General features: G+C 36.3%; 1 protein-coding gene across 7 annotated transcripts; it reads left to right on the top strand.

Moving 5' to 3' along the window:
- The first annotated feature begins 1,602 nt into the window (after window positions 1-1,602).
- LOC132044823 (uncharacterized) lies at window positions 1,603-19,452 on the top strand. 7 transcript variants are annotated; one of them, XM_059435353.1, is made up of 13 exons: window positions 1,603-1,843; window positions 3,239-3,392; window positions 3,549-3,673; window positions 4,488-4,652; window positions 5,525-5,761; window positions 5,931-6,008; window positions 6,686-7,017; window positions 7,093-7,203; window positions 7,288-7,775; window positions 17,282-17,450; window positions 18,324-18,563; window positions 18,724-18,858; window positions 18,979-19,452. In XM_059435353.1, exons 3-13 carry the CDS (start codon window positions 3,568-3,570, stop codon window positions 19,108-19,110), a joined length of 2,193 nt encoding a protein of 730 aa, XP_059291336.1. In that variant the 5' UTR covers window positions 1,603-1,843; window positions 3,239-3,392; window positions 3,549-3,567; the 3' UTR covers window positions 19,111-19,452. The 7 variants fall into 7 exon arrangements, with proteins under 7 accessions (XP_059291336.1, XP_059291334.1, XP_059291337.1 ...); XM_059435351.1 differs by having other exon boundaries at window positions 1,603-1,839; XM_059435355.1 differs by having other exon boundaries at window positions 1,604-1,839; window positions 5,540-5,761.
- The last annotated feature ends 1,903 nt before the right edge of the window (window positions 19,453-21,355 follow it).

Consider the following 21,355-nt stretch of genomic DNA (forward strand, 5'->3'; position numbering starts at 1 on the left):
TCGGTTTGGTTACACAAATCGATTTGTTCGGTTTATTCGAAATTTAAACAAGTAACTATTTCATTTAAGTTTTAGAATAAACATAACAAAAAATAATGAGATCCTAAATTTGCAACCTTATAACCAAGAAAAAATCATAAACTTGCAAGCATAATAGCATATAAATAGCAAAACAAGAGCTTCACAACTTGTGCAAGAATACAAATCCGCCAACACCACATTACATATACCAAATTAGTCATATTAGTCACTAGTGGCATATAAATTCGGTTTGTTCGGATCGGCGTGGTTGATAATTGAAGCCAACCATATCCGAACCGTTAAACCATAATATTTTACAATTGCATTTGTAATTCGAAATCGAATTGTATTATCCAAATTGAATTATCCGAATTGTTCCGAATCGGTTTGGAAATTCGGATTGAACCGATTTGTGCACAGGCCTGCTTTGAGAGTTAGAGAAGTTGTTTCCGATAGACCCTTTACTCAAGAAAAGCAATTCAAAACAGTCCAGAGAAGAAAAAACAAAAATGAAAAGGCTATGACAAAATGCTATATAAAGAAGTCTGAAAAAAGGAACAATTACTACCAAAAGTTAATACGATAATTGAAGTACAAGAGACAATAAATAATAACAGAAGTCGAAGAGCAAGAAACTACAACGATAATACTACGACTGCTAGTATAGAAGGACAAGCGGGACAATGCTCAACTACCTATTAACTTTCTACCCTAATCCGTGACATCCATAACCTTCTATCTAAGGTGATGTTCTGAGTAAGTTGAATACGTGTCGTGTCATGTCTAATCACCTCTCCCCAATACTGCTTTCAGCTACCTCTACTTCTACCAAAACCATCCATAGCCAACCACTCACATTTCCGCACTGGGCATTCGTGCATCTCCTCTTCACATGCCCAAAACATCTCACCTCGCTTCTATCATCTTGTTCTTTACTGAAGCCAGTTCGACCTTATACTAAATATCTTAATTTCTAATCCTATCTCTTATAGTATACCCACACATCCACGACAAAACATCATTGTAGTTTATTATATCAATTCCTGTTAGTTTGAACAATTTTGATGATTTGAATAAGGTCAATTAGAATCTTATTTAATGAGAAAGGTAAAATTTTAAAAGTGAAGACTATACATCATCGAAATTTATAATTTTTGTGAACAAATTTAACAAGTATTTATTTGTATCTTCCACAGGTAACCTCAATTCAGGCCTTAATAACCAAATAAAAAAAAAGGAAGAAGAAGATGATCCATCAGAAGAGATTTGATAATGAACATGTTACATGTGAAGCAATTTAAAAGCATGTGTCACTAACATAATGTTCAATAATTCTGTCACAAGTGAAAAAATACACGCAATTATGCTAATTAAATACACTCAAACAACTAGCGCGAGAAACAATATAAAAATCTAATTATTTACTAGTAGTATACAGTTATATAATAGTTTATACACAAATATGGATTAAATCGGATGTTTATACCTAAAATGGGCTACGTGACATAAATATTTTCAAAAATAGACACTTACCGTAATTTTCCCATATCAAAATAGGATTCTAGTACCTTAACCAAAGTGCAATTATGCTAATTAACCGCGTCATTCTACTTTTCCAATTTCAACTGTAGTTCAGTATTTAGGAAATTTCCCGAATGAGAAGAAAAAGAAAGGTATAAAACCGAAGATAAAGGAAGCTAGAAAGGATTTTACAGGGAATCATGGCTTTATAACGAATCATCAACATTGCAGCAAAATCACACTTCTCAATACTGTTTCTTCCCATTCTTCAACTGTTGTTGGCCGGTGTTGACAGCAGTAAGTAAGCTTAAGATTCGAAATTGCTTATCCTCTGCTCTCACTGCCTTGCCATTCATCTGCCACAAACCCTTAACTGATTTCTCTCTACAAATTACATTAATTTTGGGCTGTCTATTTGTGTGTGTTTTTTCCTAATTATTTGTTACGCAGTTCGTCTTCTTGTCTTTAATTTGAATATATTACTTGCCATACACTTTTTTTAACCTTCCAAGCATTGAGCTGAATCACAACCTATTGAGAGATAGAATAGTCAGGGGTAGTTTTGTAATTATGGTGCATATTTGTGATAGTTGACAGCTGGTAGTTAGTCGTCACTTAGTCTGGTATGTATATATACTTGTAGCTTGTACAAAATACACAGATCAATACATTTTAATTCTCCACAAGAACTGCTCTTGGATATTTTCATTCCATAGCTTCTCTCTTAGGTTTAACCTCAGTTGTTGTCGATTAACTGAAGCTATATTATCAGCCTTGATATGGTATATCACTCTGTTCACTTATCTGGCCTACAGTACTACTGCATTTTGTTTTATTTAATATCTTGCTATGAAGTATATTAACTTTTTCATTACTTGAAAATAAATACATTGTGAGCTAATCATGTCTTTTGAGGTAACTGATAACGTGGAATTGGTCGAGGTGCAAGCAAGCTGGCCCAGACACCACGGTTATAAACAAATTACTCTTCTGGGACTCTTGTTAGATCTTCTATTAGCTTGGCAAAATAAACGGTTTGACTTGAATTTGTAGTGTTTAACTATTGCTATAATTCTTTAACTCGAGATACATAAAAGCTGCAGATTAAATGATCAAGTAGACGCCACTGCTAAATAAATCCTGTAGTGTATTTTCCATCCTCCATATAATTTGTTTCCTCTGTTGGGACTTTTTGAGAACCAACGGGTGCGGATAAACTGATTGGTCGTCCGAAATTGATGGGAATTAAGAAAACAACTTATACAGTCTTTATATAAGTAGGTAGAATAATACAGTCTTCGTAGAACTTTTGTAACTACAAACGTGACAAACTAGCTGGAGTCTACTCTGTTGGCATTCTTAGTTAACTTTATTTTTAAATTTCATGGCTCTTCCCTGGAATTGAAACAAATAGTAGAACGAGACAAGTCATATAGATATCTATATACATACACGAGGATAAACACAGAAACTGATAGATATAGCTTGTGTATGACATTGTTCCTCCACATCATAACTGCAAAGCAAATTTATTGGTATTCATAACTGTGTTATCTTCCTTTTGAGAGCTTGTTTCAACAGATTGAAAAGCTGAGTCATCTAACATATAACCAGTTGTGAGCAGAGATAGGATGAACATTATGAAGAATCTTAATTTAAACCTTTTTCTAATCTAGTAGCTTCTTTGATTGGACAGGAAACTATAATCTTTTCCCCCCACACTCGGCACAATCAGAGAAGGTCTTCCTGTCTTCTGTGTATTTTATGATTTTTCTGCACAGACTGGGATAGGTTTTCCTGGTCTGTAAATCAGTTGGAGATGTTTTCCAAATGAAGTCATCATCGTCAAGGTAAATTACATTTGTATTCTACTTTATTTCAGAGTGAAAAAGGAAAATTGTGTTTTGTTTTACTGTTGGATTTGCTGGATTAAACATTTATGTCACACCTTGATAATGTGGGTTTGATTTATCAAGACGTTAACCATTTAAGTACATGATTTTCAGGCATAGCTGAAAGTTCACCATGCCTCGTAAGGCAAATTCTGGAGTTAACTACCAGGAAGATTTTGATCACTATGAAGATTACAGTTATGACGATGATGATGGATATGATTATGCAGTGGAAGATGGTGAGTATCTCTGCCCTTTTTAGGGGGCTTGAGAGATTCCCAATGCTTAATATCTCTAGGCTGCACAATTCTGTTCCATCTCCCCTCAAGCACTTAACAAATAAGAATAGCAGATGACATTAAACTTACTGAGATTACTTCTTTGTAATGCTGACATACCTTTGTTGATGTCATGTTTGAATAAAAGCATTTAAGTACTTCCAAATTCATTTGTGCAAGCTAATTAAAATTCATGGTATTGTCCATTAAACTGTGATGACTTGCTGTATCTTGTTATTTTTCTCTGAACTGTTACAGCAATAATTTATGTGTCATTATTCTGTTGTTGACTATGTTTCTTAAAGTAGGTTGGTGGAGAACATTTAGTTGTTGTGTGGGGCTGCTCTATACTACTCACTGGGATTCATAGAAGGATAAAAATACTTAACAAGTTACTCAAACTATTTCCAGGCTTAAGATATGATTTGCTTAATTTCTTAGAAAACTTTCTAAAAGTTATACCCACCTTGTCTCAATTTTTGTCTCCCATGCTGGAATATCCCAAAGTTTTTGGTACTCTACAGATAATGATATCTTATGCAACTTCATGACCATTTAAATTGAGGTCCTTAATGCCATTTTTTCCTCTCTATGCTAAGTGTGAAACTAGTACTATTACATGAAAGATCACAGGAAATATCAATGAGATTTCTTGTTTGCATAGTTAAATGTTTATGGTTGATTACCATGATCATAGGTCCTGGAAATAGCGGCACCTCTTAAATATAAAGAGAACTTTGAAGAACTTAATATGTTTTTTAACAATTTGCTGCAGGTGTGCCACCAGACACAAGGTCAAAACAGGAGTCGGTTAAGGCGGGGGTTTGGCGTTGTCCCATTTGTACATTTGATAATGAAGATGCTATGAATGTATGTGATATATGTGGAGTCCTTCGTAATCCATTGGTCAAACATTGTGTCGGCAGTAAAGAAAATACAGGTTAGCAACTCCTGAACCTGTCCCCGGGGTCTATATGCGTGTCTCTGTGAAATTTGTTACTACGCTTAACACACTTATAAACAGATTTCCTTACTGTATTTTCCATCTCCATTACTAAACATGAGAATCCCCACTTGTGGGACTTGTGGGACTATACTGGGTATGTTGTTGTTGACTTGTTGTATTACTACACATGAGAAAACATTTTCTTTTGGGGGCGCCAGGGAGAGGGAACGGTTTGTTTGTTTCCTTGGTAGTCCATTGGTTGCAATTCTCCTTGATGTTATCTCATGCTTTACTTATTGCTTATTTGTCTGTTGGTATATATATGCTCTCTGTGAAGTTTGGTACTACCCTATAGCACACTTGTGAATACTAGCAGTATGGACCAGGGAAATAGAGAACATGAGAAGGCATTTTCTTTTGGGGGCTGGGAAGAGGAACTGTTTCCTTGGGTAGTTCGGTCGCATTCTCCTTGATTTTGTTTCATGTTTGTCTCTATGAAATTTGTTACTACCATCTAGCTGACTAGCACACGTGTGAAGTTGTGAAGTGCTTTGCTTACTTGCACTATGGACCAAAGCATTATACAGAACATGAGAAAACATTTTCTTTGGGGGCTAGGGAGATGGAATTATTAGATGGTTGGTCCATCTCTTAATGTTATTTCATGCTTTATTTACTTACTATAAAACAATGCTTATTTGAATGTTTTGGGCATTTCTACTCTGTTCTTGGTCTGCCTATTTTGAAGGTTATTAAACATCGTTATGTTGTATGGACAAACTACCTTTTTTAACATAACTATGTATAGGTCTTGTCTGTTCTGCTTGTTGTTTCATGTGTGGTCTGCTTGCTTCTTCATAGAGTAGATGGTTCCCGTGCAGTTGGTGGCATATGTAAAGATTCTGGAGCATCTGTAATGGCTGAGTCTCTATTTCCATCACTGCTGCTTCAGAAACCAAAAAAGGCTATAAACTCTGAAGCACAGAATTACTCTTTTAAGACCGAAGATTGCTTTAACTTCTACAGGCCTGGAAATATGTGTGGACAGTTTCATGATTTATACAGAGCTTTTTGCACTCAAAGCCACTGCAAGATTGATATAGGTCTGCACATGCTCGAGCACAGTCCGGTCTATAGACATATGAACTTCCATTTTTTCCCCCCCCTTTGCTTGAAAAATTGTGTTTGCCATTATATTACTTCTATCTCTGTTCAGTAATTGACCATCTTTGCTTTTAATCCATTACCTAACATATGCTAATGATGGTGCAGTACGTTTCAAGTTTGAATCCCCATCTCCAGACGATTTAGTACTGAGTAGAATAGCACCATCCAGATTACCTCCCAAAGGTACTCGATTCATGCTTTAGTTAACTGCAAAAATAAATGAGAAAGTACCTGCAATCAGTGAATCTTAATGCATCAACCATTCTTGAATTGGCCTCATTGACGAAGATGGAGCCTTGGAAATAGTCAATGGAGGGTCACTACAAGTGATCTCCTGGTCGGAAAGATATATCAGTATTTTTTGAGAATTTATGTTGAGAGAGCAAAGGTGTCTGGCTGTTGTCTTTGAAACACACCTGGACACTGAGTGAATGATTTCTTACAATAATTTATTGTTTATTGCTCCCTTTCCTCCAGGCTGCACAAAGTGCTCCTTACTTTTTTTTCTCCACCATAATCTTCTTTCTTTTCTCCTTGGAAGAGTGAGTAAATACACGGCATTTTAAGGTTTTTCTAGTGGTTTGTCAAATAAACTCAGTATGACTAGGCTGAATTTCTTGTAAAATCAATGTAAGTCTTAGATCTCATTTAGATATCCGTGGAATTGTTAATGTAGTGTTTTTCCACGAAACTTCTGCTTTTCTTTTCTTTTGCCCTGTCTAACTTAGGTAGGGGTTCACGAGTACCCTTTCTAGGTTTTTGAACACTTAGTTGTGTAACTGTTTTCTTATGTTTTTTATATATTTTTTCTTTTTGGAGAGTTTTGACATCTTTTATTTGCATTGTTGGTCTCCTTTCAGCTGATACTGACAAGGTCTTACAGTTAGATACCCCTTCAAATAACAAAGAACAGAGTACAGAAGTTAAAATAGAATTGGAAGGAGATCCAAGTTCTTCAACATCATTAGCAAAAGTTAAACACGGTGATTTGAAGGATAGTGGTCCTTCTACGGAAATTAGGGGAAATAATGGTGTAACAAGCAACTTAAATGATATGTCTACATCATCAAAGCCTTGCAATGTGGATATTGGAAAGAGTGACAGTGCAACATCAAGCTCAAAGAGTAAGCCTCAGAAAATTGTACAGCCTCCTCAAATAGAAGACAACTTCAACCAGCTAAATCTTGCAATTGTAAGTCCTTAGTTTACATTCTCTTGATAGTGTATATTACACTGCTTTTTAGTCGCCATTCTTTTCAATATGTAGGTTGGCCATGTGGATTCTGGGAAGTCAACACTGTCAGGAAGGTTGCTACACCTTTTGGGGCGGATATCCCAGAAAGAAATGCACAAATATGAAAAAGAGGCTAAGCAGCAAGTGATTATTCAATCTTCATCCTTTTTGTAAGACGATTTCAAATCTTTACGAGGTTATTGACAACTCTGTTGTCTATTCAATCAGGGAAAAGGGTCGTTTGCTTATGCTTGGGCATTGGATGAGAGTGCTGAAGAAAGAGAGAGGGGAATAACTATGACAGTGGGTGTTGCCTACTTTAACACTAAATGTTACCGTGTTGTTCTGCTTGATTCCCCAGGCCACAGGGACTTTGTCCCAAATATGATATCAGGAGCAACACAAGCAGATGCAGCAATTCTTGTAATTGATGCTTCAGTAGGTGCATTTGAAGCAGGTATTGATGCTACTGGAGGTCAGACGAGAGAGCATGCACAACTTATCAAAAGCTTCGGGGTGGATCAGATTATAATTGCTGTTAACAAAATGGACGCAGTGGGATACTCCAAAGAACGATTTGATGCAATTAAGAAACAGTTAGGCTCATTCCTCCGTGCTTGTAAGTTTAAAGATTCTTCAGTAGCATGGATTCCCCTAAGTGCCATGGCAAACCAAAATTTGGTGACAGGTCCATCAGAGTCACGGTTGTTGTCCTGGTTAGCCTACTAACATCCTCTTTTTTTTTTTTTTCCTTCCTGTTTCTTGTGTCACAGGTCTATGGTTTTAAGAAAAGCATAACCTTACTAGTATAGTTAATGCTAGTCACGTCTCTCAACTTTATCACACATAATAAAGAGTTCTTAATAATAGGTAGCTGGAATTCAAAATAGCGAAATTCTTCCTAGATATCAATAACTTAAAGGTCGACTTACATGTTAAGATGAAGACTGTGCCATTGAGTTAAATTTGTTAGTAATTGTAGTTCTACAATGTAAATGGAAGTGAATTTTGGATATCTAAAACCCAACATATCCATAAGATGAATGTTGTAGATGTACACAGATTAGAGATGACATATTCAACAAATAACAGAAGAGCACACAGAGAGAACAAAATGATAGAATGTGGCCTGAGATTATTCACCATATCCTACATAGATCTCCATGGGCAGCAGTGAGTATGTGGGGCAATATGATGATTGAAGATGATGAAAGGGAACGAGGCAGTCTTAAAATTGCAAGGACGGAATTGGTCTTTTTCTTTTTGAGCAAGGAGGGAATTTGTCTTAGAAAACCTACAAACTCTAGAATCGGTGCAGATTTAGCTAAAAATAATAGATCCATTTAGGTGATACCAACTAGTTGAGATAATTGGCTTAGTGTTATACAACAACGACATACTCAGTGTAATCCCACAAGTGGGGCCTGGGGAGGGTAGCATGATGCAATGTGGAATTAGTTAATCTAGGAGTAAGAAACTCGAAGAACATGAATGCTAGACCAGGGTATTAACAGAGAATATAGCTTATTTGAGAGAAGCTGAGAGAAAGAAGAGATTTTGTATTATGATCAATGAATGAATTGGATTACATATATAATAGGCTATATAGTTAAACTTGACTTGCTAACTGAATCTTATGAAATGATTACACAACTACCGCACAATTGAACAACCAAAACTGTCTAACAGCTTGTAACTAAAACAGTTTCGTAACTAACTTTCTGCCAGCTCAGCTGAGTTGTAACTCCTTCAACTAACATGTATCAATACCCCTCCGTGAAGAACATCCTTGTCCTCAAGGATCAAAGGATGGAAATCTCTGCTGTAACTCAGAAAGATACTCCCAAGTAGCCTGATCAGCAGCAATGCCAGTCCATTTGACCAAAACTTGACAAACGGCTTTGTTCCCCTTTTCACTAGTCTTCTCTTCAAGATAGACTCAGGAAGTGGACAACGAGGACTAGATAAGTGAAGCACAGGAGGATGGTTAATACTAATTGGCACCTCATGGCACTTCTTCAATTGAGAAACCTGGAATGTGGGAACCTCAGTAGGCAGCAAAAGCCTAGAAGCTACTTTACCAACCTTAGCTTCAATAGGATATGGCCCATAATACTTAGCAGCAAGCTTATTAAAGGGTCTAGTAGCAACTGAAACTTTCCTGTAAGGTTTTAATTTCAGATACACCCATTTTCCCACTTCAAATGATCTGTCAGACCTGTGTTTATTGGCAACATCCTTCATCCTTTGTTGAGCCCTGGCCAAGTGAAGCTTGAGTAACTGAATAATAGCCTCCCTTGCTTCTAATGATCTATCAACCATCTCAATAGCAGTTTCTCCACCCAAGTAAGGAGGATGAATAGGGTTTTTTGTCCATACAACACCTCATAAGGAGTGCACTTGAAAGTGGAATGATAGGTGGTATTGTACCACCATTCAGCTAAGAGCAAATACTTGGACCAATCCTTGGGACAATCTGAGCAAAAACACCTCAAATTAGTTTCAAAAGTTCTGTTCGGCACCTCTGTTTGAGGGTGGTAAGCTGGGAATCTATGCAACTGTACTCCTTGGAGTGTAAATAACTCCTGCCAGATTGAACTCAAAAACACTGGATCTCTATCACTAGTAATTATAACTGGCATATCATGTAACTTGGACACTTGGTCTAGAAAACATTGAGCAACTGATTGAGCAGTATGGGGGTGGTGCAGGCTTAAGAAAGGACCAGACTTGCTCAATCTATCCACCACAACCAAGATCACATCCTGACCATGTGATTTTGGAAGTCCTTCAATAAAGTCCAAGCATATATGTCACGCCCCAAAACCCACCCTAGACATGACCGGCATCCGACGTCATGAACAACATCGGAAGAACCTAAATGATACAATAATAACACTTGAACCCTCCAGGTTCAACATTCGCCTCCAACAGTTTATAAAACAAAGGTAAACAAATCATGCATATAAGAATTAAATCAGCGGAAGTCTTTAGTTATCTATACTTGTCAAACATAACATTGTGCCCAAGAGTTAATCAATAACTCAACAACTACCCACAAATGTATACTAGGGAGCTTCTAAGATAAAGTAATAATAGTCGACTCGTCGGGACGCGACTCGGAAAACTAATGTAATGAATAAATAAATCAATAGGGTGTCACGAACGAATGTGTGGGCTCGCCAAATTAGCGCAACGACAAGTCCTTCCTAAACGCACGGAGTATCAAGAACACCTTTCTTCCGTTACCTAACATACCATCAAAAACAACAATGGTATGCACGAATGCCTTCGTACTCGGGGAGTGCCTGGGACAAAAAGTAATACGAAAATAAAGTAAAATAATACATAAAGAAATCGATCCCGAAAATCGTATAAAACCAATGTAAGAGCAGTTATTCGGTTTGTGTATCTCGATAAGAATTATTAAAACGATTATAAGGCCTCTTGTCAAGGTACAACTTCAAATATGCCTTTCTAATTGATCATAATTAACGACAACAAATTCATGAGAAAATAAGAATGTCACACGTATCGATACGGAACAAGAATCAAGCACGTCGAAGGGGTGACCGTAAAGGCTCCTTGTCACACGGCGCGCCACACCGAATATGGAATTCTCGGTGGCTATCCTTCCTCCCGAATAGCTAGGCATTAACGCAATCCGGGTAGCGAACCGATGGCCGCTCTTCCTCCCGAATGGCTAGGCAATTACTACACTAGGATCCATGGTTGCTACCCTTCCTCCGAGTAGCTGGGCCAAACACAACAACAAAGTTCATAGCATGTGTTTGATTCACAATTTGTCTCAAGGTATGTCACACCATCAATTAACATTAAGATTCATTATGCCGTATCGTAAAGATTAAGTCATTTCAATCAATGTTTTAAAAACTTATAACCTCTTTACAAAAGATTTCCATGTCCCGATTCATCGAGGAGAATGTCATTAACAACTCTCTTAACCATCATTATTAAGCATCTCTCATGGAGGAAAACATTCATAATATCTTATACATATATAGGGTTTGTTACAATCTAGGTTTAATGTGGGTTTGTCCCGTCACATACATTAACCACTATTTAGACATGAATTAGAGTTCAAGAAGCATGAAAAGATTACTTTTCCTTTCATTTATTAAAGAATCTTGAATAAAATTTATACTCCCAACAATAGGTTCAAAAGTGATTTTTATTCAAAATAACTTTTCAAAAAGAGAGACATACAAATCATCCTTATAGTCAAAAATGATTTTTAAAAGAGACGTACCTTAATATGTTAAACAAAGTTTAACAATTCACTTTTCTAATGTAGAACACCCAAACCCTAGCTTGAATCACTTTAGGAAGAATTATGCTGCAAACCCTAGGTTTTGATCACAAGAATCATGGGTTTGATGTTAGAATAGATTAGTAATGTTAAGGGTGTTCTTACCTTTGATTTGAAGACTTGGAGAGATAATTTTCGTGCTTAGGGTTTGGAAGGATGAAAAAAAAAATGGGAACAAAATAAAACCATACCCATTTTAAACCCAAATTTTCTGCCAGAAACGGTGAAAGTACGGCTTACAAGTACGTCCCGTACTTTGAAGTACGTCCCGTACTTGTAGCCCGTACTTAGGCTGCCAAAACCAGTGAAGAACGGAAGAAGTACGTCCAAAAGGACGTCCCGTACTTTAAAGTACGGCCCGTACTTTCTGGGCGTACTTTGGGCGAAATCTCCAGCTTTTGTGCCCTTCAGTAAAACGGACATAACTTTTTGTACATAGCTTTGCTCGGGCTGGGCGACCTACCGTTGGAAAGCTATTTCAAAGATCTACAACTTTCATCAAGGAAGTTTTTCCAAATTCGCAACACATTTTCATGAAAATCGCCCAGAAGACAGACCTACCAAAACTTAGGCGAAGTTAAGAGCCCTTAAGAACTTCAATTGTTGGTTTGGCTTCAAAACGGCCATCTTCCACCCGAATTCATCAAGAATGGATTCATATAGATATAATATCATGTTAACACTAGATTTTTACACATTCACACCTAACTCGGATTTACGGGATGTTACAATATATCTGTCCAAACTCCCTCAGGTATGGGAAGAGGTTTTAACAGACCTGGTGATGCTGCAGCATCATATTTATGCCTTTGACAAATATCACATTTATTAATGAAATTCCTCACATCAGAAATAAGATTTTTCCAATGAAATAAAGACTATAACCTCTGAATAGTTACATCCATACCAGAGTGTCCGCCTTGAGTTGTGCTATGCCATAATTCAATGATAGATCTCCTTAGTTGATTATCATTACCAATGACTAACCTGCCCTTCCCTTCCATCTGAGCTGATTATTACACCAAGTATAACTCTTGCAAGGTTGGGCTTGTAGTCTAAGAATCAGCTCCTGCAATGATGGATCATTCACCCAAGAATTCTGAATTTGTAAATACAAAGAATCATTGGGAGTGAGTAATGAGATAGCCAAAAGTTCAGCATCAGGCATCCTGGACAATGCATCTGCTGCTTTATTCTCAGAACCTTTCTTGTATTCAATGGAAAAATCAAAAGCCGTTAGTTTAGATATTCCAGCAACTTGGAAATCTGTGTGCACCTGTTGATCCAACGAGTGTTTTAAGGCTTTCTGATCTGTCTTAACAATAAAGTGAGTACCCAACAAATAATGTGACCATTTTGTAACAACAAAAATGAGAGCCAACAGCTCTCTATCATATACTGACATTGCTTGATGTCTAGGGGCCAAGGATTTGCTTATATAAGCAATAGGATGTCCTTGTTGCATTAACACAGCCCCAATGCCCTTCCGACTGCCATCTGTTTCAACTAAAAAGGGTTGAGAGTAGTTCGGCATAGCTAATACAGAAGCAGAAATTAATGCATGCTTCAAAGTAGTAAAGGCAGCAGTAGCTTCGTCAGATCATACAAACCCTTCCTTCTTCAATAAGTCATGTAATGGTCTGCATATAGCTCCAAAATCTTGGATGAATCTTCTATAATAACCTGCAAGACCCAAAAAACCCCTCAACTGCTTGATGTTAGTAGGTAAAGGCCAATGTTAAACAACAACAATGTTCTTTGGATCAGTTGACACTCCTTCAGCACTTATAAAATGACCAAGATACTCCACCTTAGCCACTCTGAATGCGGACTTAGACATCTTTGCATATAACTGATACTGCTTCATTAGTTCAAAAACAGCTCTCACATGATCTGCATGAGCAGTCATACTCTTGCTATAAATCAGTATATCATCAAAAAATACCAGAACTGATTTCCTTAGTAATGGTTTGAAAACAACATTCATGAAACTTTGGAATGATGACGTGCATTGGTCAAACCAAAAGGCATCACCAAAAACTCATAATGTCCTTCATGAGTTTTGAAAGTAGTTTTGTGAGTGTCTCCTTCAGCCATCCTCAGTTGATGGTAACCAACTCTAAGATCTATTTTAGAAAAGATCTCAACACCACCTAATTCATCCAGTAAATCTTCCATTATTGGTATGGGAAATTTGTCCTTAATGGTCATTTGATTCAGATCTCTATAGTCAACACAGAGTCTCCAACTCCCTTTAGTCTCCAACTCCCATCTTTCTTTCCAACCAATACAACAGGAGAAGCATAAGGAGCATAAGGACTAGTGCTAGGCTGTATGACACCTTGATCAAACATTTCCAGTACCAGTTTTTCAATAACATCCTTCTTAACCCCGGGTACCTATAAGGCCTCTTGTTGACAGGGTTAGATGCTTCTTTAAGAGGAATTCTATGATCAAATGAACCCCTATGAGGAGGTAATGTAGTGGGCAGTTCAAAGATGCAAGAGTACTGTTTTAAAAGTGCAGACAAATCTGGCAATGTTTCAACACTTTGAGTAGCTTGAATACTGTGACATTGAATACCTTCAGGTTCAGTAACTACTAATGACATCATGAAAAGTTGGGCACCTGCTCCATCTTTTTTAACTAAAGGTTTTATTGATACAAGTTAGTTGAAGGAGTTACAACTCAGCTGAGCTGGCAAAAGTTAGTTACAAAACTTTTAGAGTTATTTACAAGTTGTTAGACAGTTTTGGTTATTTTGGTTTGGTTCAAAAGGTTTCTTGAAGCTAGAGTTTGGTATTGGCTGTTTTTGGACATTGTGTTGTTTATAGTGGTTTGGGGTAGGTAAAAGTGCAGTTTGAACTGGTTTGGTTATGGGTTTCAAGCCTCAAATCTTAGCTTGAGCTTCAAACACCTCCTTTTGGAACCTTGCAATCTTGTAGGCTTGCATGAGTGTTCTTGGTGACTAAATTTTAACAGCTTTATTTAACTCAGGTTTGAGTCCTCCTAAAAAACAACTGATGGTATTCTCAGTTGACAAATTCACAACCGTCAATAGTTTATCAAACTCAGCCCGGTATTCTTTAAAACTACCAGTTTGAGTCAGATTTTTCAATGATTCCATATGATCTTCAAACTCTTCACCAAAATTTTCATTTAAAGCTAGAACATACTCAGTCCAGGTTGGATCTAACACTGAATTCCTTGCCCTCATGAATCATGCATGACCTATGCCAAGCTATTGCCTCTCCTTCTAGATGAATTGAAGTTACCTTAATCCTTTGATCAAAAGGAACTTCATCCATAGCAAAGAATTGGTCTACTTTATATAATCAAGTCCTCAAATCATGGCCAAAAAATTTGGGAAATTCCAACCTAGAATATCTTGTAAAGAAGTTACAAAGTATGTGTAGGGGTATGATTAGAGGTGGCAAAATGGGTAAAAAATAAGGTTATCCATTTTAAGTGGGTTGGATATACTCTATTTAAAATGGGTCTTCAACCCATATTACTTAAAATATGGGTAAATTAAATAAAATGGATAAACCCACAACATATAGAGTGTGTTTGGTATGGAGGAAATGTTTTCCAATTTTTCCATGTTTGGTTAGTCAAAATGTTTTGAAAAACATTTTCTACGCTCCTACCCCCCAACCCTACCCTCCCCTCACCCCCCCACTACCTCCTCTCAGCTACCCCATTGCTCCACCCCCGCTCTCGCCTCACCACCACCCTCTATCTCTCAACTTTGCAAAACTAGACATTTTGTGAAAGTAGTGACTTTCGAAAAATAACAGGTTTACAAAAGTAATCAAATTACAAAAGTAGCCGCTTTTTCAAAATATTTGCCTACTTTTCAAAAATAGTCGTTTTGCAAAAGTAGTCACTTAAGAAAATAGTCACTTTTAGAAAATAGACACATTGTGAAAGTAGATATTTTTTAAAAATAGTAACTTTTTGAAAGTAGTCAATTTTCATAAACAATCCTTTAAAAACTAACTACTTTGCAAAAGTAGCCATTTTAAAATAGCTTCTTTGTGAAAGTATTAAAATAAACATTTTACAATGTGCCATTTCTAAGATAGTGGTCACTTTTGTAAGTAGCCTTTTTTTTAAAGTGACACAAAAATGGCTACTTTTGTAAAGTGGTCATTTTTTGAAAAATGACAAAAAAAAGTTGCTATTATTGCAAATTTGCATTTTCGGTATTTTTGCAAAAATAACCATTTTTATGTCACCTCTCAAAAATGGTCAATTTACAAAAATAGCCATTTTTTTGTGTCACTTTTAAAAATGGCTAGTTTACAAACATAGTCACTTTTTGGGATTGTCTTCAGAAGTGCAAAGTAGCCATATATGAAAGAGAACTTTGGGAGGGGGTTGGTCTACGGTGGTGTGTATATAATCAAGTGTGTTCGAGGGTCGGTGGTAGTTGGGTGGAGATTTGGATTTGGTGGGGGGAGTGGGTGGTGGGGGGTGGGGTTGGATGGGTAGTTTCTAAAAAGATTTTCTTGGAGGTCATTGAAAAGTTTGAAGTTCTATTCTTCTCACAAATGGCAACTATGTAAGGGATTGAATTTGTGGACAAAATGGTAAATTAATCTTCTCCATATTAGCTACATGAAGCCAACATCTTTGAAGTAGTTTTGGATAATATGGATAAGATGGATATCATATTATTCGGGTAACCCATTTTTAACCGTGTTAAATATGAGTAATTGATCCGTTTTTTGTCAACCCATTTTCGATCCGGCCCATATGTACCCGCCCGTTTGCCACCCCTAGGTATGATTAGCATGATTTTCCTTCCTCATCTCTGGCAAAACTATAACAGAGCAGCTCCTATCCACTGATGAAGATTCAGCCCTTCTAACTTCTTGTTCCTTTCCTTTCCCATTCAAATGGTTGATAGTTGTTCTTAATTCCATCATCTCCTTATCAACCATAAGATTGAGATCATTCATGTTATTCATACCCTCCATCAATTTTAGTAATTGATCTTGAATCTGTGTCAATTTATCCTCCATGTCTTCAGTTGGTCGGTCTTGATTTTTGCTTCTAGTAACAATTTCGCTGCTTCTGGTCATTATTCTACTGCCAAGGATCGAATGCTCTGCTACCAATTGATGCAATCAAGTATAATCTAGTGGAATTAGTTAATCTAGGAGTAAGAAACTTGAATAAGATGGATGCTAGACCAGGGTATTAACCGAGAATATAGCTAATTTGAGAGAAGTTGTTAGAGAGAAAAAGAAGAGATAATGAATGAATTGGATTTCATGTATAATAGGCTATATGGTTCAACTTGACTTGCTAACTGAATCATATGAAATGATTACACAACTACTTCACAATTGAACAACCAGAACTGTCTAACAGCTTGTAACTAACTCACAGTTTTGTAACTAACTTCTGCCAGCTCAGCTGAGTTGTAACTCTTTCAACTAACTTGTATCATAGGATGTACGCAAACCTTATCCCTACCTTTGTGGGGTAGAGAGGCTGATAGACCCTCGGCTCAAAAGAAAATAGACAACAAAATAGCAAGATGCAAAACAAATGCAGCAACAGATAGTAATACGCATTACACGCATCGATTGCTATCTGTGTGTATGAGATAAGTATGAGATTTAGAGAACTTTTAATTTCATGAAGCTCCTAATCTGCTTCAAAAGATTAATTAGTAGTGAAATGAGATGGACTTGAATAGAGCAGAATGGAAATGGAGGATTCAAGTGTCTGAATCCAATAATTTGGGATTGAGGTTTAGTTGATTGATATGGGCTTATCAAATTAAATTAGTTGTTCAACACAAATTACTTGAGGTACCGTTTTGTCTTGATTCTTGACAAACTCATGAAGTAAGAACATGGCTGCAAAAACTTGCAGGTTTCGAGGTCCTTGCCTATTGGATGCAATAGACTCTCTCCAACCTCCTCAAAGAGATTACTCGAAGCCATTCTTAATGCCAATATGTGATGTTGTAAGAGCACAGTCTCAAGGACAAGTGTCAATATGCGGTAAGTTGGAGAGGGGAGCTCTTCAAACTGGAAATAAGGTACTGGAGACTATTACAAAATTCCTTTCTCGTACCCTTTCGTTCGTCCATACTTCTCACTTTTAGGCGAGAGGGGTGTTGGTTTGTGCTTTTGTGTGCTATCCCGCTTCAAAATTCGTGAAAAGTCTTGAAAAACATCAGTTGCTATTTCTGTGATTAGGTATTTGCTATATCAGAATCATCTTTCTTTTGTGTATCGTGGATTGTGTTTAAAAAGCCGATAAGAAATCGCATCATTATAATCTTTTATTTAACACAAAGCCGATTTTTTTAAAAGCGGATAAGAAATATCATCATTTTATCTGTCATTTAATACAAATCCGATTTTCTTTGAAGCCGATAAGAAATCTTATCATTATATAAAAAAACCGACTTTGTATTGAATGAAAGATACATAATAATTAGATTTCTTATCGGCTTAAAAAATACGCTTTGTTTTAAATAAAAGAATATATAACGATGAGATTTCTTATCGGCTTCCAAAAAAGAATCAGCTTTGTATTAAATGAAAGATATATAATGATGAGATTTCTTATCGGATTCAAAAAACAAAAAATTGTGTTCGTTATATATAGGCTGTTGAATGGTTTGACTCAACCTTTTTGTGTTAATGTATGAGTCTTTTTATCGAAATCACTTATGGTTTGATATCTGAGTTTCTTTAGTGGGTTCTGTTGCAGTAGTAGCTTTGAGTTTTGCTGTTTTTTCTTAATTTATGATGACTCAGCTGACAAAGGCACTGAACATCTGATATATCAAAGAGCAAACTGCTGCGGCAGAACTTTAGAAAATCTATCTTGTGGGCCGTGTAGTTCCATTATATTTGACAGACTACTACCTATGCATCTAACACCTAGTTATGAACATGGCCAGGTTTTAGTTATGCCATTCAGAGAAATGGCAACAGTGCGTTCCTTGGAACGTGATTCGCAGGTTTGTAACACTGCAAAAGCTGGAGACAGTGTTACTATCAATCTACAGGGTATTGATGCAAATCATGTGATGGCGGGGGGTGTCTTGTGCCACCCGGAATTCCCTGTTCCAGTAGCAAATCATCTGGAACTGAAGGTCCTCATCCTGGACAATGTCGTTCCAATTTTAATTGGCTCCCAGGTACCATCCATTATCGATTGTTCTAGTGAAAATTTTCAGAAATTTCTGTGTCATGTCTTATGTATACAACAACAACATACCCCGTATAATCCCACAAGGTGGGGTTATGTCTTATGTATAGTTAATGATTATAGAGCACTTAATATCTGGAACTACGCAGTTAGAATTTCTTGTGCACCACGCTAAGGAGGTTTCAAGAGTTGTGAGGATTGTGTCATTGCTTGATCCAAAGACCGGAAAGGAGACCAAGAAATCACCTCGATGTCTTCTGGCAAAGCAGAATGCTGTAATCGAGGTTTTTGACAAAAGCAACTCCCATGATTCATGTTTATTTTTTGTATTTCCTTTTCTTTTCTTTGAAAATTGGCTTGTTATAGACAACTCATCTCGATAAGCTTGTTTGTGATGGTTTTAGGTGGTTTTACAAGGAATGGTTTGCATTGACGAGCATTCTAATTGTAAAGCTCTTGGAAGGGTGTCCCTCAGATCATCAGGAAGAACCGTTGCACTCGGTTTGGTGACTCGAGTTATAGGGAAGAAGGAATAAAGGGGAATCTCCAGTACTGGAATGAGAATCTTGGCATGCCCAGAACACAGCAGCAAAGGTACCTGTGAATATCTGTAGCCTGAAAAAGAGACGACATAGACGGCAGCAAATTTATCTTCTTCTGTAAAGTGACTGGTATCCTCCTTTTTCTATTTCTGAGGAAAAGTGGGAATCAATGGGGTGCTAGTCATGCTTTACATGTACATTACATTTATTCTGATAGGATTGTTTTTCTTGTGCTTTAGCATGACTAATTTTATTTGGTTCCTTTCATAATGTATTAATGTATTATTTACTCGGAAAAGCGCAGGCGCATAGGTCGCGAAGCCGACAACTTTGATTCTTTCTCTATAATTTAATATAAATAGATGCACAAGTATGGTATGCGGTATTGACAAGTTTCAGTATTTGAGAGTGTGCATGGTGAATGGCTAATTATGTTTAGACTGATTTTAGTTGGTGATTCTATTCCACTCCACGCTCTCTGCACAAGCTTTTTGCGTGCCATACATAATATTAATCACCACCTAACTTTTTTTTTTTTGAAGAAAAAGGGAATCCCATAAGAAGAAAGTCCATTATTAGTAATTTAAGTGGACTGCTGAATTATATCGATATCCAATATTGGCTAGTACAATATATGAGGCACTTTTTTAAGTAATTTTACCAGTTCCGTATTTCGCCAGTTATTAACCCATTGCTTTGGACATTCTTGGAATCAGAGAGTTGAATAGTGGCTATCAGAAATGCATTTTTCTGGCCGAACAATGATGTTTTCTTTATTTTTGTTTGTCAAAATTTTGATTCTTTTCTGAGTCGGAAAAACCAAAAAGAAAAAAAGAACTTATAAATACAAAATTCTGTTAAGTCGTTATATTTATTTATATGAAAAGAATTGTCCAAAACTATACCGCAACTCTGTAAGATTATTTTATACCGGTTAGAACATGACAATTAAAGTATTTTTTTTTGAAATGTAAGGCTTTTTTTTTCCCCTGAGTTTGAACCTAAAAAAGAAAACTTTAACCCAGTTGCATTTATCCGTTTGATGGTCGAATCGGTTGGCCACAAATTGAAAAAATCAAACCAACCAAATTAACAGAAAGTTGCTAAAATTGACAAGTACACTCACCTACCACTTACGGTCAAAGGATAAGGAGAAAAAAAAAACTACATAATTTCTTTTCTTCTATTTAAGCCTTTTTGGGAAATAATAGTTATTTTATAAAATTAATCGAGATGAGCATAAACTTATTCAGACACTGAATTTCTTAAAAGATAGATTAAAATGATGCAATAAACAGAAAAAGAAAAGGCAAGTCAAAACCTGCTCAAGTTTATTGATAGTAATATTTTTTGACGAAGAAAACAAAAGTTCCCCAACTTTAAAAAGAATTGAGAAAGTAATCAGCAATCAATGTGAAAAATCTCATCCATTAACAACTTCTTTCCTTCCTCATCCACACGTATTCTTTCTCTCACTTTTGTCCTTTTACAATGAAATCATCTTTCTTGATTTCGCGGGTACAATACCAGGGCCTGCGACAAAACGACAAATTTGTCCCTACTAACTTTTTTTTTAACCTTTAATTAATTTAGACGCCATTATCCAAAGTAAATGCAACGTAATATTCCCTCTTTGTTCTATTTGGATACGTTTTTATATTTAAAAATAATTTAATTTAGCATTTTTATTTTTATTTTTAATGAAGTAATTTATAATTACATAATTATTTATGGTTTATTTTAGATCATAAATTTAAAAAATCTTTCTTTCTTTCTTAAATTTTATTCCTAATCAAATAATATCACATAAATTGAGACAGAGGAGTAATACGGTTATGATGGGACACTAAGTTATCATGATGTTTTGATTTTGATTTTTAAATGTAAAATTACATCTATTTAAAAAGTGTTTTACCTAGGTGAAAACTTTTCAACGTCTGGTCATGAAAATTCAAATATAACTTGAAGTTATATTTGAAATTTGAAAAATATTTAAAATCTTATTTTCATTTTCAATACATTCAAACAGCCATACATTTTTTGCAAAAACCATAAATAAACACAACTCTATCTTCAGTTCCGACTTTAAAATCCAAATAAAGTGAAAAATATTTGCATTTCATGGCCAAACGCCTAGTTAGATTAATCGATCCAAAACGAAAGTAAATCCAGCGTGGCTGTATGTTGCGCCACGTGGGTCCGGGTCTAACTGTACAGAAAAGTATTCCACCAGTTCTCA

This window comes from Lycium ferocissimum, unplaced genomic scaffold (assembly GCF_029784015.1).
Source record: "Lycium ferocissimum isolate CSIRO_LF1 unplaced genomic scaffold, AGI_CSIRO_Lferr_CH_V1 ctg525, whole genome shotgun sequence".
NCBI lineage: Eukaryota > Viridiplantae > Streptophyta > Magnoliopsida > Solanales > Solanaceae > Lycium > Lycium ferocissimum.